Consider the following 23,750-nt stretch of genomic DNA (forward strand, 5'->3'; position numbering starts at 1 on the left):
CCCCTCAGCCCCCCGCGGCCAGCGACTATAAAGGCAGCCGCCGCCTGGGCTGCGCCCCGCGCTGGTGCCCTGCTGCGCGCCACCTGCCCTCCGCCCCAGCCGCCCCGCGCTGGTGCCCTGCTCCGCCGCCACCTGCCCCGCTATGGCTCCCACCCGCGCCGGGCTCCTGCCGCCTCTGCTCCTGGCCCTGGTCGCCGCTGTGATTCCAGGTGAGTCCGAGATGGGGTCCCTTTGGGGGACAGGTCTCCGGACTCCAGTTGGACACCGAAACTATGGAAAGCCCTGCTCCCGGGCCAGCGGAGCATCACATGGGTCATTACTAAAGCGGCTGTTAACGGGAAGTGGGAGTGTGGACGTGAAGGGTTGAAAACCAGCAGCCTGGAGTTCGAATCCCGTGTCGCATTACTCCGTGGGTGGGCTATAGAACACAAGTGTTTGTCGCTCCTCTCGTTCTCTTCCCTCTCTCCTTCCTCTCCTCTCCCCCCGCCTCTTTCTCTCTCTCTGTCTCTCTCCTTCCCTTCTTTCGTGTTTTGAGAACGATGCCCTGACATGTAGCCCAGTCTGGTTTTGAACTCTCCAGTCCTCATGGCCTCCCAGCCTTTCGTCCTTCAGTCTGGGATTACAGGCTCAAGACACCCGACTCCTCTATAAATTTGTACGTTTAGAACCTGGGTTCCTGTTCTGTGCAATGGGAGCTGTGGTACAAAGCTGAGTCTCGAGGTCCCGTTCTCTTCCTACAGAACACCCTGTTCCTCATCTGCACCGCTGGGGAAGTCCAGGCTGCTTCTGCGTTGGGGAATTCCAGGGCTGGTGTACTCAGGAGCCAGAGGCTGAGAGTGAAATGCCTCAGGACTCCCCTGCTGCCCTCCCTTGCCGAAGCCTAAGGCAGCCTCTGCCATCCTTCTAGGAGAGGAAGATTCAGAACTTGTTCAGCAGCTCACAGGCCGCTTCTGACCTGGATTCCGAGAATCCATTACTCCTATCTCCATCACCTCTTAGCCTCAGGGTTCTCCGTGGAGCCCAAATAATTCCAGAGGTGCCTGGGAGAGTCTCCAGCTGCTGTACTGCCAACCCAGTTCATCAGTCACAGCACTGGAATCTTTGGGGGGAGGGGAGAAAGCTGAGCTCACAGGCTTTTGTTGTTTTGATTTTTTGTTGGTTTTTGGTTTTTCAAGACAGGGTTTCTTTGTGTAGCCTTGGCTGTCCTGGACTCAATTTGATGTCAGGTAGTCAGGTTGCTTGCAAGCCTTTACCTGCTGAGCCATCTTGCCAGCTCCTTTTAGTGTTTTCACATAGAAACTCCGTGTATTGGCCAGGCTGGTCTACAAGTTGCTCTCCGGGACAGGCTAACTTCGAGCACATGGATCCTCCTGCTTCTGCTTCCCAAGTTCTTGGTTTACCGGCTCCACACCCAGCTGCCCTTCCTCCTCCATTTAGCCTGTGGTGGGGATGGACCTCAAGTCTTTGCGTAAGTTAGTGAAGGGCTCTACTTCTAAGCCACCCCCTAGGGCTGAGGGGCACCCCCCCCAAAAAAAAAAATAAAAACCACCAAACAACAAGACAAACAAAAAACCCAGGATCTCACTCGGTAGCTAAAACTCACTATGTAGATCAGGCTGGCTTCAAACTCACAAAGATCCTCCTGCCTCCTGAGCGCTATGATTTAAAGGTGTGCATCACCACAAATGTGTCTGATGTCAGGGACACATTTTTTTTTAATTATATTTATTTATTATGTATACAATACTCGAATGTGTGCCTTCACATCAGAACAGGGAACCAGATCTCATTATAGATGGTTGGGAGCCACCATGTAGTTGCTGGGAATTGAACTCAGGACCTCTGGAAGAGCAGCCAGTGCTCTTAACCTCTGAGCCATCTCTCCAGCCCCCAGGGATACGTTTTTAATGTGACCACCACTACCCAGAGGATCTTCTCATTTCATTCCCTTCCTCTTTTTCTCTGACAACTCTTTCAGCTCCTGCCTTCCTGCCTCAAGCCATTTGCACTCTGTTCTTTCTGTCTGGAATTGGCTGCTTCTTTTTTTTTTTCTCTACTCAGGCTCAAATCCAGGAAACTATATGAGTTTTCTTTATTGATTTTAAAAATGTTTATGTGTACTAGTGTTTTACCTGCATGTATGTCTGTGCGAGGGTGTTGGCTCCCCTGAAATTGGAGTTATAGACAATCGTGAACCACCATGTGGGTGCTGGGAATTGAACCCAGATCCTCTGGAAGAGCAGCCAGTGTTCTTAACCTATGAGCCATCTCTGCTGAACCCAACGAGCTATATGTTATGTCTCATTCTGTTTTGCTTATGCCAAAACTCTTCTTACCAGCACTCCTGGAGTGGTGGCACACTCCTTTGGTTCCAGCACTCAGGAGGATAGAGGCACAGGCAGATCTTTGTGAGGCCAGCCTGGTCTACAGAGTTCCAGGACAGCCAGGGCTACACAGAGAAACCCTGTCTCAAAAACAAAACAAAACAGAATAAAACCATAAACAATAACAAAAAAAAAAAAACACACACACACAAAAAAAAAGGAAAAATAAAATAACAGCAAAAACTCAACCTCTGAGGCTGGTGCTGGGCTCAGCGCTTGCCTAGCGTGCCTGAAACCCTGGTCTCCTTTCCTAGCACTGCATTAAACTAGGTGTGGCAGCATGTCGGCCGGAGAGATGGCACAGCCCTGTAGTACTGGCTGTCCTTACAGAGGACCAGGGTTCAGATCCCAGCATCCACATGGTGGCTCACAAAGACTCTAACTGTAGTTTCAGGGGGTTTGATGGCCTCTTCTGGCACCTATATGCATGTATCATACATGCATATGTACACACACAAAATAAACGTTTTTTTGAAAGAAAGAGAACCAGTACTCAGTGGGGGAGGGGAATCCCTGTATCCGAGGCTGCCGTTGGATTCCATCTGACACCCAGGATGGTGATCATTTCCTGCTGGAATTACAGGGGTGTGCCACCACACCCAGTTTCTGGGGTGCTGGGGCTGGAACTCAGCTTCAGGCATGCTAGGCAGGCACTCTGCCCATAGAGCCCAGCCCCAGCCCCTCTACACTCATAATTTGTTCTTTTGTGAACTCAGGTAGGACTGCCTCCCACACGGAGGGCAGAACTCTGCCTGGCTCGGGGCTGCATGGTCAGCACCGAGCCCCAAAGTCACGGCTGGACCACCCATCCTGTCTCTCTCTGTCTCTAGGTCCTGGTGGTGCTCAAACTTCCATCCACCCCAAAGAAGCCTTCCTACCTCGTGGTGGGTCCCTGAAGGTGAACTGCTCTTCCTCTTGCAACGAGAGCCTTAAACTGGGCTTGGAAACCCAGTGGCCAAAAGTCGAGCTAGAGGGTGGACAAGGCTGGCAGCTGTTTGAACTGAGCAACATCGAGGAAGACAGCGATCCTCTGTGCTATGCGAACTGTGGCGAGGTTCAGTCCTCAGTGTCTGCCAAAGTCCTCGTGTATTGTGAGTGGCGTGGCCAGGGGCAGGGAGCAGGGGGACTCGCTGGGGACATGACAGCTGGCATGGGGAGGCTGTAATGTTATGGGACATATTAAATAATGACGATTAGACATACAACAGATCTTATATGAAAGAGGTTTATTAGAGGGAGAGAAGGGAGAGCAGAACATGATGGGGGAAGAGGGAGGGGGCGAAAGAGAAGGGGCGTCCGGATAGAGAAAGGGGAGAGCAAGAGAGGGCAAGAGGGGGAGAAAGAGGAAAGAGGCCAGAAGCAAGAGAGACCAAGAGAGGGACCACATGGCCAGCTGGTCCCTTTAAGGGGAAAGGTAACCACACCTGCTACCTGACCAGCGACATGATGACATCATAAGTTGCTAGGCAACCCAGGAGCAGGTTTAGATCCAAAATCCTAACAGAGGCAGCCTTGGAAAGTCCCACTGTCACTTAGCTCTTTAAATCTCGCCAGGAGAGTGTACCATAGGAACTTAGGGCATTGCAGAATGCTCCCATTTGATGCCTGGATTGGTCTGCTTTGCTTACCGGTACTCTATCTATTGTTAATTATTTCTAATGTTTTGGGTTTTTAAAACTTATTTTTTATTTTATGTGCATTGGTGTTTTACCTACATGTATATCCGTGTGAGGGTGTCAGATTCCCTGAAACTTGAACTAGACAGTAGTGAACTGCCGTGTGGGTGCTGGGAATTGAACCCAGGTCCTCTGGAAGAGCAGCCAGTGCTCTTAACTGCTGAGTCATCTCTCCAGCTCCAGTCTTTTGATGTTTCATTGTTGTCAATGTTTTAGGTTTGTTTGTTTGCTTGCTTCATACCAGGCTGGCCTCAAGCTCACAGAGATCTGCCTCCATCTGCCTTCCGAGTGTTGGAAGTTAAGGTGTGTGCCGATGCCCCGCTTTTTGGTGTTTTTAAAGATAGGGTCTCATGTAGCCCATGCTGGCCTTGGACTCACTCTATAGCTGAAGGGGTGTCTTTGCATAGACTCCTGAATTGATCTACTTCTGAGTGCCGGGATGGGACGCTGGTACCCCACACCTAGTTTATCTGGTGTTGGGATTGAACCCAGGACTTAGTGATTTCAAGGCAAGGACTCTGCCACTGTGCTCTAGGCACATTTTTAAACAAGAGGTCCTAGATCTGACCCTTAAATACACCTGCCACCCAGCACTCCAGAGCAGAAATCACAAGGGGCTTGGCAGTTCACAGTCATCCTTGGATACCTATTGGATACCTAATTTGGGGCCAGCCTGGACTACGTGGGACATTGTCTCACAGAAAGAAAGAGAGAGAGAGAATTCTAGCCCTGAAGTGACTTTTTTTTTTTTAAATACATTGGCAACAAGAAGGATTGCAGGACTCTGGAGACAGGGGGCAGGGGTCATAAACCGCCCAGGCAGGAATTTGCACTGCACTTTAAAATTCTTAATTTATTTTTAAAAGTTATGTCAGGTGCAGTGGCACGTGATTTTAATTCCTGCACCTGGGAGGCAGAGGCAGGAGGATCTTTGTGAGTTGAAGGACAGCCCAGTCTACAGAGTTCCAGGAAAGCTGGGGCTACACAGTGAGACCCTGTGTGTGTGCACATGTGCCAGGGTCAGAGCACAACTTGTGGGAGTCATTTCTCTCATTGCACCAGGTTGGTACCAGAGGACTGGAACCCAGGCCATCAGGCGTGGTGGCACTACGTCCCTTCACTCTCTGAACCATCTTGCTGACTGACCATCTTGGTTTTGTTGTTGTTTTGTTTTTTTCAAGATAGGGTTTCTCTCTGTAGCCTTGGCTGTCATGGAACTTGCTCTATAGACCAGGCTGGCCTGGAATTCAGAGATCCACCTGCCTCTGCCTCCCCAGTGCTGGGATTAAAGGTGAGCACCCCCATTACCCAGCCTACTGGCCCTATTTTGTTGTTGTTTTGTTTGTTTGTTTCAAGACAGGGTTTCTTTGTGTAGCCCTGGCTGTCCTGGACTCACTTTGTAGACCAGGCTGGTCTTGAACTCACAGAGGTCTTCCTGCCTCTCCCTCCCTGAGTGCTGGGATTAAAGGTGTCCATCCCCATAACCAGGGCTGGCCCTGTATTTATTTATTTATTTTTAAAGACTTTGTGTGTGTGTGTGTGTGTGTGTGTGTATGTATATGTATGTTTGAGCCTGCATATATGAATGTGTCTACATATGGAGGCCAGAAAAGGGCACTGAGACTTCTGGACCTGGAGTTACACAGGTGGTTTTGAGCCACCGTGTGTGTCCTGGGACACTAATCCTGTTCCTCTGTAGAGCAGCCAGTGCTTTAACTGCTGAGTCACCCCTTCAGCCACCTGTTGCTTTATTTATTTATTTTTTTAAGTAAGCTGGCTTTGCCATCTTGCTCTTCGCCCACCTCCCAAGCACCCAGATTCTAGTTGCGTGCCTCCAAGCCTGGACTGGACATCAGTTCTTTATATGAGATATATTTGTGTGTCCTGCACTCTCCAAAGTCCAGTCTTGGAAACTGTAGATCCATGGGTCCTGTTCTGAACCTTCGGGCCGAGAATGGGACCATCAGGGTTTTGCACATGATTAGGTATGTACTGTGCTGCTGAGCTGCACCCTCAGTCGAAGTGCAGCTGTATTTGAAGGTCAAATATTTACAAACCACTCAAGATAGAGGAGCAGAGAGATGGTGAGATAAGGTTTGGTTTGGGCATACCATGGAATAGTATGCAACTGTATAAAGAATGCAAAAAGTCTCTGCTTGCGCAAAGGAATGTCATACTGATCAAAAGGCCATGCTTGCTGCTTGCCGAGGGGTGCTGTGACAGCTTCTGTGTTGAGAGCAACAGGGACAGTATGAGGGAGGTTATATAGGTGGAACTGAGGGCCTCAGGTGCTATGCCAGCATTAGCTCCAACCCTTTTCGCAGTCTCTCTGGGCATTCTGGGGAGGGGCTCTTTCCTTGAGCCGGGCGCCCAGCCCCTCCCGGAGGAATTGTAGGCGGAGGTTACACGCAGCTCGATTTGGCTTTGGAATTAGCCCGGAGGAACTGGGTGACCCTTGGGCATTTGGCATGGCAGTGTATTTGTTGACCTCAGATTGGTAAGACACAGGGAAACCTACAGGCCATCCATCCTACAGGCCACACACCTACAGGCTGTGCACAGTGGCTGCGCCTGTGATCCCAGCGCTCAGGGAGGCAGAGGCAGGCGGATCCCTTTGAATTTGAGGCCAGCCTGGTCTACAAAGCTGTCCAAGACAGCCAAGGCTACACAGAGAAACCCTGTCTTGGAAAAAAAAAGGGGGGGGGGCATCCATCTTAGTGGTGGCTGGATGGAAATCTCAGCCTTTGGGAAATCTCAGCCTAGCTTGTGGTTTGGAGGATGGGGGTATGTGGGCCAGTGCCGCCCTAGAGGGAGGGAAGTCCCCAAGCATTCCTGGTGGCCTTGGGAAGTCCCCCCTGATGAGCCTTCCCCAGGGTACCTGATCTTGGAAACCCTGGCTTTGCTGCCTCGCCTGTCACTTCACCTGTTCAGCTGAACCTGAGCCGGGTGTGGTGGTGGTGCTTGCATTTAATCCTACTTGTGCTCCCGAGGTGGCAGCAGAGTTCAAAGCCAGCCTGGTCTACATAGTGAATTCCAGTTGTGTGGGTGTGGGTGTGGCGGGGATCACTGACAAACAGCAGCCCAAAATCCATGCTGGGGCGGGGTGGGGTTTCGAGGCAGAAGAAATGGAGGGAGCGAGGCCAGCGGAGGAAAGCCCCACCTCCTGGGCGTGAGGAGAGCCGAGCATGCGTGTCGGCGTGGATGCCGCTGAGAGCTGGTGCTTTCTCTTTGGGGAGCCAGGGAACCCCGGACGGTGTGGAGAGGGGATCTGGACAGCGTAGAGCTGCATTCCCGGAAGCTGGCAGCAACGGGATCCAGCGGCGGCCTGGCGGCGCTTGCTGCTTGTGATGGCAGCCTCCAAGGTGGGAGGGGCGGGCAAATATTTGAAGAATGCAGCAGCCAGGATTTTGTGAAAGACTCAAGTTCAGGGTCAAGAAGTAAGACCGAGAACCTTGCCCTCCCCCGCGTGCCTGTGTTTTAAGACAGGGAAGCAGGCTTGGTCTGTGTGGAGAGTTAGGTCTGAAAGGAGCTCAAATTCTACATGTTGAAATGAATGAAATGAATGTTCTACATTTTCATTTTTATTTACTTTGTATGAAGAGGGGTGGCACAGTATGTGCGGGGAGGTCAGAGGTCAATTTTGGTTGTTGTTTGTTTTGTTTTGTTTTAATTTCGAGACAGGGTTTCACTGTGGAGCCTATCTCCCCTGGAACTTGCTCTGTAGACCAGGCTGGCCTCGAACTCACAGAGATCCGACTGCCTATCCCTCCCACGTGCTGGCATTAAGGGCGTGTGCCACCACTGCCCAGCTTAGAGGATAATTTTTACACTACGACTTGGTTTTGTTTTATGTGTATGAATGTTTTGCCTGTGGCTGCGCCAAGCTTGTGCCCGCTGCCTGAGGAGGCCAGAAGAGGGCGCCAGATTCTCTGAGCCTGTGAGCCGTGGCGTTGGCGCTGGACCTCTGTGAGACCTGCTTTTAACCCCTGAGCCAGCTAAGCCACGAGATCAAGTTTTGGGAATCTGTGTTCTCTCCCACCGTATGGACCCCTCCTAGTGAACTGAGGCCATCATTCCTGGGTGGCAAACATCTTTAGCTCCCGAATACTTTCTCAGCCACCACCCTTTGAGGTGTGTCTGACCTAGCCCAGGCTAGCCTCTTGCTTCATAGGGATGGCGACAGGTCTGAGGCCAAGCTGACTCCTGTGTGTGAGCTCCTACACCCCCCCCCAAAAAAAGGGGGGGGGGAAGAAAAGGAAAAATATAGGAAACAAAGAAAACTAAGACTGGAAAGAGAAAGAAGGGAGGCCAAAGCTTTATGATGAGCTGGGGCTCCACCACAGAGACGTCCCCTCAGCCCCTCACTAGGCAGGGGTCTTACCAACTGGGCTGCAGCCTTAACTCTTAAATTTGGAGACAGGGTCTCCAGTAGCTATGATACCACAAAAACACAGTATTGACCCTGAGTCGGCAACATTCCAACTCTTTATTATCATGAAGATTTAAATCAGTCGTGTAGAAAACTTTAACACACGTGTGGCTTCAATTTTCATACTTCGGTTCTCTTAGTGTTTGCTGGGCTCGGAGTTGCCACCCTCCTGCTTCTGTTGGGATTGCAGGCTGTGCCACCACCTTGGCTTTTATTTTTCATCTTTATTATTTCAGGGTTTCTCTGTGTAGCCCTGGCTGGTTTGGTTTTCTCTATAGACCAGGCTTGCCTCAGACTCAGAGATTTGCCTGTCTTTCTGCCTCCAGAGTGCTGAGATTAAAGGTGTGTGCCACCATGCCGGGCTTACTGTGTGTGTGTGTGTGTTGAGTGCATGCCAGGTCTGCATATGGAGGACAGAGGACAAATCTGTGGAGTTTATTCTCTTTTCTAACATTGCATGGGATCCAGGGATTGTTTGTTTGTTTGTTTGTTTTTGAGACAGGGTTTCTCTGTGTAGCCCTGGCTGTCCTGGAACTTACTCTGTAGTCCAGGTTGGCATCAAACGCAGAGATGGTTTGCCTCTGCTGGGATTAAAGGCATGCACCACCATACCTGGCCTGGGATCCAGGGCTTGAACTCAAATACTCAGACTTATGTGTCGAGCATTTTTACCCACTGAGCCATCTTGTTGGCCCATATTAATTTAATTTAATCTATTTTATTTGTGGGGGCGGGGATGGAACCTGGGGCCTCCTGGTAGGCTCTCTAAGGCTGAGCCATCAGCCCCTCAGTCCTGAAGAGTCAGATCAACCTCTAGCACACCCAGCTACTTACAGTCCTATTTATTTGCACATTTGCTGGTGATGGAGTTTCTCAGATATCGCTACCGGGAATGGCTGACAATGCTCCTGCAAACACTCCTGGCCTCCTCTCTAGCTTTCCCAGAGGCTCTCTGCATTCCTGGCTGCTTAGGTGGTGGGGTGTGTTCTGGCAAGACCGAGGTCCTCAGGCAGGTGTGGGTCTGTCTGCAGCAGTCCAGCTGAGGATCCCCAACCCCCGTCTCCCTGCAGCGTTTCCGGACCGCGTGGAGCTGGAACCTCTGCCGGCCTGGCAGCAGGTGGGCAAGAACCTCACCCTGCGATGCCACGTGGAAGGCGGGGCACCGCGGGCTCAGCTCTCAGTAACGCTGCTGCGAGGGGAGGAGACGCTGAGCTCGAAGCCTCTAGTAGGGCAACCCAGGGACCCCGAGGAGATCACAGCCACGGTGCTGGTCAGTAGAGGCGACCACGGAGCCAGTTTCTCATGCCGCACAGACCTGGACCTCAGGCCGCAGGGACTGCCGCTGTTCTTCAACGCCTCGGTGGCCAGGCAGCTGCGGACTTTCGGTGAGGCCCTCTGCCTGCACAGGTTCCGGTGGGTTAATGAGAGGTGCTGAGAAAGTTTTGGGGTTGGCAGGATGGCTCAGTGGGCAAAGGGGCTTGCATCCAAGCTTGATGACCCGAGTCCAATGCTCAACTTCCAAAGGAGAAAACTGACTCCTGAAAGTTGACCTTTGACCTCCACAAGCGTCACGTACACATATACACACAGCAAAGAAATGAATAAAAAGAAAGAAAAAGGGGTTTGCGAATAGCCGTGGCTCTTGCTCATGCCTGCCTTCTCTCCCAAGATCTTCCTGTGACCATTCCGAAGCTGGACGCCCCTGACCTCCTGGAGGTGGGCACCAGGCAGAAGCTGGTCTGCTCCCTGGAAGGCCTGTTTCCTGCCTCTGAAGCTCAGATATCCCTGGAGCTGGGTGGCCGAAGGCTGCCCCACGAGATGACGAGCGGCAGAGACTTTGTGTCAGCCACCGCCTTGGTGGAGGTGACTGAGGAGACGGACGCCACCCAGCAGCTGCGCTGTGTTTTGGAGCTGGGAGACCAGAGCCTGGAGGCGCAGAGAAACTTGAGCATCTACAGTAAGGAGGGGTGGGCCTTAGTTCAGGGAGAGCGGGTGCTGGAGACCCGACTGACACCAGAGGAGGGGTACTGGACGGGGGAAGACCCAGTTCAGGGGAGGAACTGATAGCATAGGTGGGGTAGCCCCTTCAGAAGTGAAGACTGGCACCGGGGGGCGGAGCTTGGAGTAAGGCCCATCCCTACTCGAGGCGGAGCGGCCAAGGGCGGGGCTTGCGCTGGGCGGGGCCTCACGGTGTGTTTCACCCTTAGACTTTCCAGCTCCGGTCCTGACCCTGAGCCAGCTGGAGGTGTCGGAAGGGAACCAAGTGACTGTGGAGTGTGAAGCCCGCGGCAGGGCGCAGGCGCGGCTGAGTGGTGCTCTACCCGGGCCACCGTCCGCGCGCGTCCAGCTCACCCTGAACGCCAGTGCCGAGGATCACAATCGACGCTTCCTTTGCTCTGCGGCCCTGGAGGTGGCTGGGCAGCTGCTGTTTAAAAACCAGACCCTGGAACTCCATGTGCTGTGTGAGTGGGGCTGCAGGGTAGTGACTGACAGCCCCTGATGGCCTACGCACCGCTCCAAGCCCTCCCTGACCTGTGTCCCTTCCCCTGTTATTTCTCCAGACGGTCCCCGGCTAGATGAGAGCGACTGCCTGGGAAACTGGACCTGGCCAGAGGGGTCTCGGCAGACTCTGAAATGCCAAGCCTGGGGGAACCCATCCCCCAACCTGACCTGCAGCCGGAAAGCGGATGGCGCCCTGCTGCCCATCGGGGTGGTGGAGAATGTCAGACGAGAGATGAACGGTACCTACGCGTGCCGTGCTGTGAGCTCCCATGGGAATGTCACCAGGGATGTGACCCTGACGGTGCTTTGTGAGTATCCCAGGATATGGGGCTGGTGAGGGGTGGGCTAGGCGCCAGGTCCTCAGCTCTTCACCCGTCCCTCTGTCTCTATCACACAGACACAGACTACCACCGGAATAACTTGGCCATCATCATCGTTCTGTTGACCCTGCTGGCCACTTTGGGCCTTGGGGCCTGGGCCTTTTATCTTTATAACCGCCAGAGGAAGATCAGGATATACAAGCTACAGAAGGCTCAGGAGGAGGCCATGAGACTCAAGGCACAAGCCCCACCTCCCTGAGCCCCCAGGATACCCACACCTCCCTGCCCCCCTCGAGGGGCAGCAGCTGCTGATTTTGAACAGAGAAATTTGCCCTCACCCACCTCCTCAGGCTGTGACAGGACAGGATGGTGGCCTCAGGTCGTACTTCCCCCTGCCTCAGGACTCGAAGCCTCAGGCCTAAGAGGAGGAGGACAGGACGGGTAAGACTATGAGGGTGTGTGTGATCTGGACATACCCACAGCCATGTTGGGCCTTCAGCCAGGAAATGCTGACTTCATTCCCTACTGCCCGTCCTGAGGGCCCCTGCCTGAGGAAGAAGTGATAGTCAAGAGACACAAGCACGAGTCAGAGAAGCCCGAGACCGTCCTTCCTCTGACAGACAGGAAAACTGGGACATCGTCTCTTCGTGATGATGTATTTATTGATTCACAGTTTTACCTGCTATTTATTGAGTACTCTGCACAGGAGCTAGAGCGGTGAGCTGCCGAACATACAGGTTCCCGTCTGGACACCGCTTCTAGGGCTGCACACAAAACAGCAGCCCGGGGAAATGAGGGCACAGGGCTAGGGTTCTGTGTGGGCCAGCGGGGTGCTCTCCCCCAGGCCTCCGCACCCTGGATGCCCAGCACCAGCATGGGCAGCCACCTCCCATGGCAGACATTCTTGCCTTTGTTCCCAGCGGCAGCCACGGCCTTGGCAGATGAACAGTGGAGTCTCATGCTCATGAAATTATGGTCAATCTTGCATGGCCTCACCCCCCCAGAGGAAGTCCGGAAGGAGATGCGCCACTTTGGAGGGTCTTGGGAGCTGTGGGGGCCGCCCCTCCCAGCACAGAAGCCTTCCCTTGTCTCAATAAAGTTTTATGTTGGCCTCAGCCTCTTGTGAGTTTGCACACAGACATCCCATCACTTGGCCCGAGCCCTTCCTCAGTATTCCTGACTCCTCCGTTTCCTCACGAGAGTTGCCTGTGAACCTAACCCCGAGTTTGCGGTGCAGTCCCCCCCCCTTGCTTTTTGTTTCCTTATTTATGTTTTTGTTTTTTTTAATGTAGTTCTCTGTCCTGCATATACACCTGCATGCCAGAAGAGGGCATCAGATCCTTTTATAGATGGTCATGAGCCATCCTGTAGTTGCTGGGAACTGAGCTCAGGACCTCTGGAAGAGAAGCCAGTGTTCTTAACAGCTGAGCCATCTCCCCAGCCCAGGGTTTTTGTTTGTTTTGTGTGTGGGGTTGGGTTTTTGTTTTGTTTGAGACAGGGTTTCTCTGTGTTGGCTGTTCTGGAACTCTTTGTAGACCAGGCTGGCCTCAAACTCACAGAGGTCCGACTGCCTTTGCCTCTCCAAGGGCTGGGATTACAGGCGTGCACCACCAATGCCCGGTTATTAAAAAATAAAAATAAATTAAAATTACCTTTTGGGGCTTAAGTGAAAACTGAAACTCAGTTCAGAAAAGTGCAATGACTTTTGGTTGATGGTAGGGTCTGATGTGTCATTTCGCAGAGGAGGCAGTTATCTTCAACAGAGCTTCGGGGGGTGGGGACCCTCTGGGGTGTGGCTAGGGAGCATTCTTATCTCCCTGGCCAGCCTAAGCTCCCTGGCGCCCGTCCTGCACCCAAGCGTGGGCTTTGTGCCATGGAGTCTGTCTTTCTGCTCCCGTTGCTCTTGCTGGTGGCCCTCTACCTGAGGGGTGGGAGCCCCGAACATGAGTGGATACAAAGTTCTCCCGTGCCTTCCGTGACCTCAGCAACTTTCTGGGTGCGTCTCAGTCCGGAGCTGCATGCGGTGCCTCCCGGGGGCTCGGTGTGGCTTAACTGCAGCCACAGCTGCCCCCTGCCGGCGCGTTCCAGCCTGCACACTCAGCTGCGCCAGGGAAAGACACACAATGGATCCGGCTGGGTGTCTTACCAGCTCCTGAATGTGAGGGCCTGGAGTTCCAAGGTGCGCTGCGTCGTCACCTGCGCGGGAGAGACGCGGGAGGCCACCGCCAGAATCACCGCTTACAGTGAGGGAGACCGGGGCTCGGGCCGCGCGGGGTGAGGGGAGAAGGGTGGAGGGAGTGGGTAATTGGCAGTTGCTTTACGGGTGCCTTCCGGCCTTACCTTCCTTGCCTCAGGACCGCCCAGAAGCGTGATCCTGGAGCCTCCCGTCCTAGTTGGTCACAAGTACACTTTGCGCTGCTATGTGACACACGTGTTCCCCGTGGGGTTCTTGGTGGTGAGCCTGAGGCGAGGTGGCCGAGTGATTCATTTTGAAAGTTTGGAGCGCTACACCACCTCCTACCTGGCTAATGTCACTTTGACCCACGTGATGCGGGCCGGACCCAACGACCTCTTGCAGCCGCTCACCTGCCATGCGCGCCTCAATCTCGACGGGCTAGTGGTGAGCAGCAGCTCCGCACCTGTTATGCTGACGGTCCTGGGTGAGGCACCCGCAACGCCGGGGGTGGGGTGGCGGGACGGGTGAGGGAGAGGGGGTGCCGCCATTCCACGAGGGCCTGCAGAACAGGCGTGGGCTCCGCGCTTGGCGGTCCTCAGACCTCCCCGGTCCTGATTTTCACTCTTGCTCCCAGCTTTGAGCCCAGCCGCGATAGCCTTGGCCTCTACCTCCATTGCAGCCGTGGTGGGGGTCCTCCTGGCTGTGGGGACCGTCTCCTTGCGCAAGTATCGGGCCCTGAAGACACAGTTATAGACAGATGTTCGCTGCCTGACGAGAAGGAGGGGAGAAGAAGTCCAGAGTAATTAATTCAGTCACAATCCCGTTGGAATAATAAAGCCTTCTCTCTCGGTCTCGGCCCTACGGTTCTTGGAGGAAGTGGTTTCCTTCTTAGGGGACGCTGCTTTCTCGAAGTTCTTTGTCTAGGGGCCGAAGACTTGTAGATCAGGAATAGTACCTTTGCCTGGCCTTGGTTTCAAACCCCGGTACTGGTAGAAACAACACCGCGTGTGTTTAAAGGCACCTGAGGTTTCTCCTTCGAGACCTGCTCGAGGCCCTAGAACACTCTTAGCGTAGAGTTTTGTTATCTTTTTCCCTGCGGGGCAGAAGAGCTAAAGCGACCTCTCCAGGCCCTGGTTTGGGAAGGGCTGGCTCTGGGTATGGCTTTTTCTGACTGGCTCCGCTGACAGGCGCCGTAGCTCTGACTGGACGCTAAGTTTCTCTTCTTCCCCCCTCCCTTTCCACTACAGCTCCTGCGCCTTACTAGCGGAGGCCAGCGGGTGGAGCTAGAGTCGGTCGCTCGCGGTTGTCATTAATGGGGGAGGGGGAAAACACCAGAGTGGGCGGGGCCTCCTCCGAAGTAGTAGCGAAAGCAGATACCCAGCTAGGACCTAGCAGAGCAGCGAGTTAGAGGCCGTTGCTCAGGCCACGAGGGCTGTCACGGACTTGCATCCTGGAAACGCGCTGGCTGTCAGCGAGAAAGGTAGGCATGTGGGGAGGGGTGTCAAAGGTTGAGGTCGGATGCGAGGTCAAAGGTGTCCCCAGTTGATCTGCTAGTCCAGTTTGGATTGCAGAATCTCGGACTAGCCGAGGCGGCGGTGCTGGTGGAGTAGAGCGGACGGATGCTCCCCTGAGAAAATCGGCTCACAGCAGCGTTGTAGACACATTCCCGCTGCACGCTGGGTAAATACAGATCTGGTGCCGAAGTCGACTCTAATTCAGACGCCTGCGAAAGCTGCGCACACGCACACGTGTCGGAGACTCGCTGGCACTTGAGCTCCCCTTCCTTCGCCGCGTGCGCGGAGGAGGTCTCAGGGGCGTGGCTCCCCTCCTCAGTCTGCTGGAGGTCAAAGCGAAGCATCAATTAACCGAGGCATCCTTACCTTTCCTGCCTACTACGACTCCCCAAGCTAACCCCAGCAACCTCACCACCCGGCCCTCGCTCCAAGGGGCGCCGGTGGGAGGGGCCCGGGATGGGCGTGGCTTGGAGCCTCAGCGCGTTGCCTCTGAATCTCTATCTAAGGTGGTGGAGATTTGGGCAGGGCCTCTCAGCATCCCTCCCCTCCTTCGCCACGGATGACGCGGGAAAGCATGGTCGACCCCAGAAGGCTCTAGACCATTAGGCCGACCTCCACGTAGACCCCCTCCCCCGCCGGGGGACCGCTCTTGCCTGGCCAGCTCGCCTGCACTAAGGCGGGGAGCAGCCCCTGGGCGCGCTCGCCTCCCGCCAGCTCGCCCCCCATCACCGCCTCTGTCGCCGCCCCCTCCTTGGAAACCAAGTTACCAACGTTTAAACCAATCCCTGGGCGCAATTCTGCCACCCCCACACTCCACCCGCTGCGCTGCGAGGTCCTCCCAGCCCGGCTCTCCATCGCTCGCGCTCCGCTCGCCTCCTGCACTCTCCCCTCCCCGGCAGCGGCGGCGATGCCGGGGCCTTCGCCAGGGCTACACCGAGCGTCCCTCGGCCTCTGGGCTGCCCTGGCCTTGGGGATCCTCGGCATCTCAGGTAAGAAGAGCCCGCCCGCGGAGCCAGGTGGATAAGGCGGGGGCGGAATCGAAGGACCCAAGAGGGCGGCCCCAGTGTCCCCTCCAGGCTCCGCCCTCTACTCGCTTCCCACGCTTCTGCCACCACCTGGAGCCTGGGGCTTCTCCCAGTCCTCCCTCCACCCCAACACACCTCGCTCTATCAGCTCTGAACCCAGCACCTTTTCTGGATCCGGGGTTTTGCACCCCAAACTCAGGAGTGCTCAGGAGACACTGTGGCTCTACTGTCCTCTCCTGCCCTGTGGTGCCCTGTGGTTCACGGACTGGCATCACCCCAATTCATGGTCCTCAAAGACCCCCACCTCAACTGTCATCACTCAGAGACTCTGCTCCCCCTCCAGCTGGGGCCCTAGCAACCGGCTTTCTGGGGCTTTCCCCGCGGTTCCCCCCCGGAGTCCAGCCTGGTGGCTTGGAGCCCGAGTTGCTCGAGTTTGGGGACAGTCTCATTTAAGCCTTTGACTCGGTCTCATTTCGGCTTCGCTTTTTGCCCCTAGCCTCAGTGTCTCTCCCCCATTTCCTGACGATCTGTCGGGGTCTTAAAGAGTCACTGGCTTCCCCCTCCCCCACCCCACCGGAGTCTCCTCCTTCTTACTGTTGACGTGTGCATCGGAGACCCCATCCTCCCCGCGCCGAGTTTCCCCATCTCTGCCTTAGGGAGCCAGACTTCCAGAGACGCGCCTCTGAGGGTGCGCCAGCCCGGAAGCTTGCGTGGGAACGCGGGACTCCCGCGGCGGTGGTCTCTCCTCGTCCCTGCAGACACCCCTGGTTTGGGATAGAGGGCCGCTAAGAGTTCTAGAGAAGGGGGTCCCCCAGGCTGAGCCAGCGTTTTCCTGGGCAGCAGTCGCTCCAGAACCTTTCTGGGCGGACCTCCAGCCCCGCGTGGCTCTCGTGGAGCGCGGGGGCTCGCTGTGGCTCAACTGCAGCACTAACTGCCCGCGGCCGGAGCGCGGCGGCCTGGAGACCTCACTGCGCCGGAACGGGACCCAGAGGGGTCTGCGCTGGCTGGCTCGGCAGCTGGTGGACATCCGAGAGCCGGAGACCCAGCCCGTCTGCTTCTTCCGCTGCGCGCGCCGCACCCTGCAGGCGCGCGGGCTCATTCGAACTTTCCGTGAGTCCTGGGTGGACACGCCCCTCGGGTCCCCGGACCGCCCCTCCGAGCTCCGCCCCTCCGAGCCCCGCCCCTCCGAGCCCCGCCCCCCCCGTCCTCAGGCCCTTCTTCCCCAGCGTAGCCCTGGAGCGCCACTGCTGGGTAGAACCGAGGTTTTGGTCCCTTGCAGAGCGGCCGGATCGGGTAGAGCTGGTGCCGCTGCCTCCTTGGCAGCCCGTGGGTGAGAACTTCACGCTGGGCTGCAGGGTCCCTGGAGCAGGACCTCGAGCGAGCCTCACGCTGACCCTGCTGCGAGGCGCCCAGGAGCTGACTCGCCGCAGCTTCGCGGGCGAGCCACCCCGAGCGCGGGGCGCGGGGCTCACCGCCACGGTCCTGGCGCGCAGGGAGGACCACGGGGCCAATTTCTCCTGCCTCGCGGAGCTCGACCTGCGACCACACGGCCTGGGGCTCTTTGCCAACAGCTCGGCCCCCAGACAGCTCCGCACCTTTGGTGAGTGCGGACCCTAACGGACAGGCTTTGAGAAGTTTAGGGACAGCCAGGCACGGTGGCTCGGGGTCCCAGCCCTCCCCAGGCAGAAGCAGAAGGAAGGCGGATCACTGTGAGTTCAAGTTCAGCCTGGACTACACAGCCAGGGCTGCCTAGTGGGATACCCAAAATTTTAGCAGCTAGCCCTGACTTCAACAAGAGTACTAACTCTGCTCCCCCCCCCTTTGCATTTATTTATTGAGAAAGAGAGCTTGTGCGCATGCGTTTACGCACAGGCCACGGTGCGTGTGTGGAGGTTAGAGGATAACTTCAGTGGGAGGTGGTTCTCTCCTTCCACCAAGTGAGTGCCGGGGACCGGATCAGGTCGTCAGGTGACAGGCCGTCCCACCAGCCCCTCTATTTTTAGGATGCATGCAAATTGCTCGGTCCACGCATACACTCGAGCTCTGTTCTTTGTCCACCCCAGTCCTGCCTCCACTTGCCCCGAGCCTGGTGGCTCCCCGATTCTTAGAAGTGGGCTCCGAAAGGCCGGTGAGCTGCGCTTTGGACGGGCTGTTTCCTGCCCCAGAAGCCGAGGTTTCGCTCTCGCTGGGAGATGAGAGGCTGCATCCGGATGTGACCCTCGACGGGGACAGCCTCGTGGCCACTGCCACAGCTACGGCAAGCGCCGAACAGGAAGGCACCAGACAGCTGCAGTGCAGCGTGACCCTCGGGGGCGAAAGCAGGGAGGCCCAGGAAAACCTGACCGTCTACAGTAAGGGGGACGGGGCGGGGCTTCAGGGACGGGGCGGAGTCACGCGAAGGCGGGGCCTATGAAGTGGGTGGGACCTCCGCATCGGAACAGGCAGGGCCGGGGAGTTCCGGGACAGGAGCGCGTGGAAGCGGGAAAAGAGTGGATGGGGATGTTGCCTGGAGGGGAGCGGCCGGTGAAGCCCACCCAATGCTCTGCCCCCAGACTTCCCCGTCCCTCTTCTGACTTTGAGTGAGCCCGAAGTTCCTGAGGGAAGGACGGTGACCGTGAGCTGCTGGGCAGGGGCTCAAGCCCTTGTCACCTTGGAGGGAGTTCCAGCTGTGGCTCCGGGGCAGCCCGCTGAGCTCCGGGTAAACGTCACGGAGAACGACGACAAGCGGGGCTTCTTCTGCGACGCCGCCCTCGAAGTGGACGGGGAGACTCTGCGAAAGAACCAGAGCGCCGAGCTCCGTGTCCTGTGTGAGTGGGCGCCCACGTTACCTCTGTGCCCGCACGTTACCTCTGTGCCCGCCAAGAACCGTATTTCCCGCCCCGTCTTTCACCTTATCGCACCTCCTCCGCCTCATGCCCGCAGACGCACCCCGGCTGGATGACCTGGATTGTCCCAGGAACTGGACATGGCCAGAGGGTCCAGAGCAGACCCTCCACTGCGAGGCCCGTGGAAACCCGGAGCCCTCTGTGCACTGCGCGAGGCCTGACGGCGGGGCGGTGCTGGCGCTGGGCCTGCTGGGTCCGGTGACCCGCGCCCTCGCGGGCACTTACCGATGCACAGCTGTCAATGGCCAAGGCCGGGCGGTCAAGGACGTGACCCTGACCGTGGAGTGTGAGTAGGGAGAGGTGTGCATGCTCATCTCTCTCGGTTCTCAGAGTCGCAGGAGGCTGGCCTACAAGGGAAGGGAAAGAGGCCCGGGTCCAGCAGGAACCGGGCAAACGTTGAAGGGAGGTGGCAGGCTGTTCATAAACTTGGTCGCGGTGACTGGTCATGTCTGGCAAGAACAGGCAGTCAAGACAGTGTGTCTGGGAAGGTCCCAGGGGCCCTTTGTGGGAATCAATCAAAAACGCTCTGAGACTTCAGGAAAGGTAGGAGGGAGCCTCCCGCCTTTACATGCTTCCCGACACACACATCACACAGACTAAATAAACAAATAAATAATAAATAAAATGGTTCAAGCCGAGCTAAGGAGATGTCTCCCGCCAAGCGGTGGTGGTACCGGCCTTTAATCCCAGCACTCAGGAGGCAGAGGCAAGCAGGGTCTACAGAGTTCGAGGCCAGCCGGGTCTACAGAGCAAGTTCCAGGACATCCAAGGCTAAACACAGAAACCCTGTCTCAAAATACAAACCGGGGAAAAAAAGGAGATAGAGGGGGAGTGGAGATTTCCTATATATAGCTTGCCAAACCCTTTCTAGAAGCAGAAGGCAGAAAGAAGATCCTTAGGAACATCAGATGGGTCTCCAATCCAAACCTGGGCCTGGGGCTGCAGCTCAGTTGGTAGAGTGTTTGCTTAGCAGGTATGAAGCCCTGGGTTCCTTCCTCTACATGGCATAAACAGGCGTAAGCCCAGATCCTGGGAGAAGTAGGCAGGAGGCTCAGTTCAAGACAGTCCTCAGCTACATAATGAGTTCGAGGCTAGCCTGAGCTATCTGACATCCTGCCTTGAAAAACAAAATCTGATCTGCTGGGTGGTGGCCCACGCCTTTAATCTAACACTTGGGAGGCAGAGGCAGGTGGATCACTGAGTTCGCGGCCAGCCTGGTCTTTACAAAAATCTTGTTTCTAAAAACAAAAACAAAATCTGTTCCAGATGCCCCAACACTGGACAGCGTAGGCTGCCCGGAACGTATTACCTGGCTGGAGGGGACAGAGGCATCGCTGAGCTGTGTGGCCCTCGGGGTCCCACCGCCTAGCGTCAATTGTGTGCGCTCCGGGGAGGAGGAGGTCATGGAAGGACCGCTGCGCGTGGCCAGGGAGCATGCTGGCACCTACCGATGCAAAGCCATCAACGCCAGAGGCTCAGCGGCCAAAACTGTGGCTGTCACGGTGGAATGTGAGTGGGCGTGGCTGGGGAAAAGCCCACACCGGCCTCCTCCGCCCTCGGTATGAACTCCTATTTCCCTGCCCCCTAGATGGTCCCAGTTTTGAGGAGCTGGGCTGCCCCAGCAACTGGACGTGGGTGGAAGGATCCGGAAGGCTGTTTTCCTGTGAAGCTGACGGGAAGCCAGAACCACGCGTGGAGTGCCTGGGCTCCGAGGGCGCCAACGAAGGGGCGGTGCTGCCCCTTGTGTCCTCAAACCCCGGTCCTAGAAACTCCATGAACTCTAGTAACCTGTCACCGGGAATTTACCTCTGCAACGCCACCAATCGGCACGGCTCCACGGTCAAAACTGTCTTCGTGAGCGCCGAGTGTGAGCGGGGAGGGGGCGGGGAGGAGGGTCAGGTGGGCGGCAAGTCCTGGCGTCCCAGGGTCCCCGCTTTCCCTGACGCGCCTCCTGCTGGTGGTTGATCTGCAGCGCCACCGCAGCTGGACGAATCCGGCTGCCCGAGTCACCAGACGTGGCTGGAAGGAGCCGAGGCCAGCGCGCTGGCCTGCAGTGCCAGGGGCCACCCCTCTCCTCAGGTGCTCTGCTCCCGGGAGGGTGCCGCCCGGCTGGAGAGGCCGCTCGTGTCCAGAGAGGACGCGGGGACCTACCACTGCGTGGCTACCAACGCGCACGGCACGGATTCGAGGACGGTCACCGTGGGGGTGGAATGTGAGTGGGGATAACGCTGGAGGGAGGCCACACAGACCGCCGGGAAACGAGCCTTGAGGTCTGGGGTCGTGGTCCAATGGGTGGCCGGCTCAGCTGGCGCACACAGAGCTTTCATTTTTAACCCTTGAGAGGCAGAGGCAGGCAGATGTCCGTTCCAGGAGAGCCTGCTCTCCATCCAGGACAGCTTGGCCCACGAAGGGGCTTCCCATCCTCCAAGGTTCCATAGGCCCTGTCGCTTGTTCACGGGCTGGCCTGCTCGCCGGCTCTCTCCACCCCCAGCCCAGCCGTGGGAGGGGGTAAATGCATACCCACAGGGATTCAGAGGGACTTCTCAGTCCCCTTCAAGCCCCTTTGTTTCCACAGCAGCTAGGTGGTGGTGGTTGGGGGCTGTCTTGGGAGGCAGCGGTGTGCGGCCTCCTAAGGACCCTTGAGTGCTAAGCAGCCTCCCCGCACCCCCGCAGACCGGCCTGTGGTGGCCGAGCTGGCGGCCTCGCCCTCCAGCGTGCGGCCCGGAGGCAACTTCACTCTGACCTGCCGAGCTGAGGCCTGGCCTCCAGCGCAGATCAGCTGGCGCGCGCCCCCGGGGGCCCTCAACCTCGGCCTCTCCAGCAACAACAGCACTCTGAGCGTGGCGGGCGCCATGGGCAGCCACGGCGGCGAGTATGAGTGTGCAGCCACCAACGCGCACGGGCGCCACACGAGGCGCATCACAGTGCGCGTGGCCGGTGAGTGGTGGCTCCCGGGGTGGAAGTGGGAAGAGGAACATGCAGCAAGGAGTGACCTGGGCTTTTGGGTGACTGACCCCGACTCTGCCTGCAAGACCAAAAGGGGCCTCATGGGTGGGGCCGGTGGTGACAGGTTAGGGGAAGGGATCGAAGGCTGAGGGAATGGACCCAAGCCAGGGTAATGCTGCTCACCTCTTGTCCTAGCACCTGGGAGCTGGAGGCAGCTGATCTTGAGCTTAAGGTCATCCTCAGCCATACAGGGGGTTCAAGGCCAGCCTATGCCACATAGACCCTAATTTCAAACACTCACATAAAGGAACTCCTAGGACAGATTTGTGGGAGGTCCCATTGGAGCGGGTGCTAGGAGCGAAGAAACACTGGGCCCAGTTCACTCTCCACCGTGTCACCGCGGGGAACTGGGGTCAGAGATGTTGTTGGTGGCCCCAGTTCATGACTGTTTGGGGGCTGGGAGCTGTCACGGCTAGAGGTGAGCGGAGCTGGTCCCTCCTAGCTGTCTGTCCTCTTGGGATGATAAGAAGAGTTGAGTCATTAGGAAGATGTGAAGGGAGTCAAGGGCTTATAATCTCCTGGCCTAAGAGGGGTGTACATTGGTATTTGGGGGTTCCCCTGATGCTGGAGAGGCCTTCGTGGGTCCTCTTCTTCCATCGGACAGGTGCATGGAGGGCTTAGGGGAGACTGGGGCCTTGCCCACCCTGGCGAGGGTCTGCGCCCACAGGTCCATGGCTATGGGTCGCTGTGGGCGGTGCGGCAGGGGGCGCAGCGCTGCTGGCCGCGGGGGCCGGCCTGGCCTTCTACGTACAGTCCACGGCTTGCAAGAAGGGCGAGTACAACGTCCAGGAGGCCGAGAGCTCGGGCGAGGCGGTGTGTCTCAATGGCGCGGGAGGGCCACCGGGCGCGGAAGGCGGAGCAGAGACCCCTGGCACCGCCGAGTCCCCTGCAGATGGCGAGGTCTTCGCCATCCAGTTGACAACTTCTTGAGCCTGCGCTCGGCTCCCCCGGGGCCTCGCAAGCACGGGGGTGGACGTATGTATGGTTTGCTATTTATTCAACTCCAGGGGCATCGCCTCCATTTTCCACCCATTCCCTTCAATAAAGTTTTTATAAAGGAGTGTAGGGCTGTGTCTGATTACAATCTGATTGCTGTGCGTTAGTATAGCAATGGGGTCGAATCTCAGTCTCAAGGTGTATGTGTGTGTGTGTGTGTGTGTGTGTGTTCTTATATATGTATTTTTTTTCCTCCTGAAGATTTATTTATACACAGCTCAACACCTGTGCTGCTGATAGGAAGCTTATTGTCTCCAGTGGCATAAAAATGCCTGTATTTCTTTCTTTTTTGTCTGTTTTTTGAGACGGGTTTCTCTGTGTAGCTTTGGCTGTCCTGGACTCACTTTGTAGCCCAGGCTGGCTTTGAACTCACAGAGTCCCACCTGTCTCTGCCTTTCCGAGGCGTCCACCACCAGGCCGGGCTTCTATATTTCCTTTTTGTAGTTTTCAAAACAGGAAGACAGGGTTTCTCTGTGTAGCTTGGGAGGCAGAGTTAGACAGATCTCTGTGTTCAAGGCCAGCCTGGACTACCATGTGAGTTCCAGGACAGCTAAGGCTACACAGATAAAAAAAAAAAAAAGTTTCTCAATCAAAGCACTTCCTTTCTTCTGTCATTATGAATTCCCATGTTTCCAGCCTGTTCCAAGTCCTCTGCGAGCCTGAGACCTGGAGATGGAGCGTGACCTCCTGGTTCTACACAGCTTCCTTCAACCAAAGGACACTTGGGCAGGGTGTGGACCAGCTCCTTTTCCCTCAATACCACACACACGCACACACACACACACACACACACACACGCACACACACACGGCAATGGGTCCTAGCCTTTGGGCCGTT

The 23,750-nt window shown here is 56.4% G+C and overlaps 3 protein-coding genes across 6 annotated transcripts; all 3 read left to right on the forward strand.

Annotated features, from left to right (window-relative positions):
* The first annotated feature begins 1 nt into the window (after position 1).
* On the forward strand, positions 2-12,426 carry Icam1 (intercellular adhesion molecule 1). Of its 2 annotated transcripts, none has more exons than XM_021649201.2 (7): positions 2-209; positions 3,215-3,475; positions 9,560-9,874; positions 10,159-10,446; positions 10,697-10,951; positions 11,051-11,299; positions 11,389-12,426. In XM_021649201.2, exons 1-7 carry the CDS (start codon positions 143-145, stop codon positions 11,568-11,570), a joined length of 1,617 nt encoding a protein of 538 aa, XP_021504876.2. In that variant the 5' UTR covers positions 2-142; the 3' UTR covers positions 11,571-12,426. The 2 variants fall into 2 exon arrangements, with proteins under 2 accessions (XP_021504876.2, XP_060226080.1); XM_060370097.1 differs by lacking the exon at positions 2-209 and adding an exon at positions 1,435-1,468.
* A 138-nt stretch (positions 12,427-12,564) lies between these two features.
* Icam4 (intercellular adhesion molecule 4 (Landsteiner-Wiener blood group)) lies at positions 12,565-14,338 on the forward strand. Of its 2 annotated transcripts, none has more exons than XM_021649206.2 (3): positions 12,565-13,554; positions 13,666-13,971; positions 14,122-14,338. In XM_021649206.2, exons 1-3 carry the CDS (start codon positions 13,185-13,187, stop codon positions 14,238-14,240), a joined length of 795 nt encoding a protein of 264 aa, XP_021504881.1. In that variant the 5' UTR covers positions 12,565-13,184; the 3' UTR covers positions 14,241-14,338. The 2 variants fall into 2 exon arrangements, with proteins under 2 accessions (XP_021504881.1, XP_060226089.1); XM_060370106.1 differs by having other exon boundaries at positions 13,666-13,931; positions 14,122-14,245.
* A 979-nt stretch (positions 14,339-15,317) lies between these two features.
* Icam5 (intercellular adhesion molecule 5) lies at positions 15,318-22,978 on the forward strand. Of its 2 annotated transcripts, none has more exons than XM_021649204.2 (11): positions 15,318-15,990; positions 16,867-17,136; positions 17,306-17,626; positions 18,090-18,377; positions 18,579-18,833; positions 18,949-19,197; positions 20,178-20,420; positions 20,500-20,778; positions 20,884-21,123; positions 21,585-21,848; positions 22,585-22,978. In XM_021649204.2, exons 1-11 carry the CDS (start codon positions 15,909-15,911, stop codon positions 22,845-22,847), a joined length of 2,754 nt encoding a protein of 917 aa, XP_021504879.1. In that variant the 5' UTR covers positions 15,318-15,908; the 3' UTR covers positions 22,848-22,978. The 2 variants fall into 2 exon arrangements, with proteins under 2 accessions (XP_021504879.1, XP_021504880.1); XM_021649205.2 differs by having other exon boundaries at positions 16,870-17,136.
* Positions 22,979-23,750: the final 772 nt, after the last annotated feature.

This window comes from Meriones unguiculatus, chromosome 1 (genome assembly GCF_030254825.1).
Source record: "Meriones unguiculatus strain TT.TT164.6M chromosome 1, Bangor_MerUng_6.1, whole genome shotgun sequence".
Taxonomy (NCBI): domain Eukaryota; kingdom Metazoa; phylum Chordata; class Mammalia; order Rodentia; family Muridae; genus Meriones; species Meriones unguiculatus.

Excerpts from the sequence above, each read along its gene's own strand:
- Icam1 (XM_021649201.2), top strand. The coding sequence starts at position 143 with ATGGCTCCCACCCGCGCCGGGCTCCTGCCGCCTCTGCTCCTGGCCCTG. Across the intron at positions 3,476-9,559 it reads TGCCAAAGTCCTCGTGTATT|CGTTTCCGGACCGCGTGGAG; the intron begins GTGAGTGGCGTG and ends GTCTCCCTGCAG. Across the intron at positions 11,300-11,388 it reads TGTGACCCTGACGGTGCTTT|ACACAGACTACCACCGGAAT; the intron begins GTGAGTATCCCA and ends TCTATCACACAG.
- Icam5 (XM_021649204.2), top strand. The coding sequence starts at position 15,909 with ATGCCGGGGCCTTCGCCAGGGCTACACCGAGCGTCCCTCGGCCTCTGG. Across the intron at positions 18,834-18,948 it reads CGCCGAGCTCCGTGTCCTGT|ACGCACCCCGGCTGGATGAC; the intron begins GTGAGTGGGCGC and ends TCATGCCCGCAG. Across the intron at positions 20,421-20,499 it reads TGTGGCTGTCACGGTGGAAT|ATGGTCCCAGTTTTGAGGAG; the intron begins GTGAGTGGGCGT and ends CCTGCCCCCTAG.
- Icam4 (XM_021649206.2), top strand. The coding sequence starts at position 13,185 with ATGGAGTCTGTCTTTCTGCTCCCGTTGCTCTTGCTGGTGGCCCTCTAC. Across the intron at positions 13,555-13,665 it reads CGCCAGAATCACCGCTTACA|GACCGCCCAGAAGCGTGATC; the intron begins GTGAGGGAGACC and ends TCCTTGCCTCAG. Across the intron at positions 13,972-14,121 it reads TGTTATGCTGACGGTCCTGG|CTTTGAGCCCAGCCGCGATA; the intron begins GTGAGGCACCCG and ends TCTTGCTCCCAG.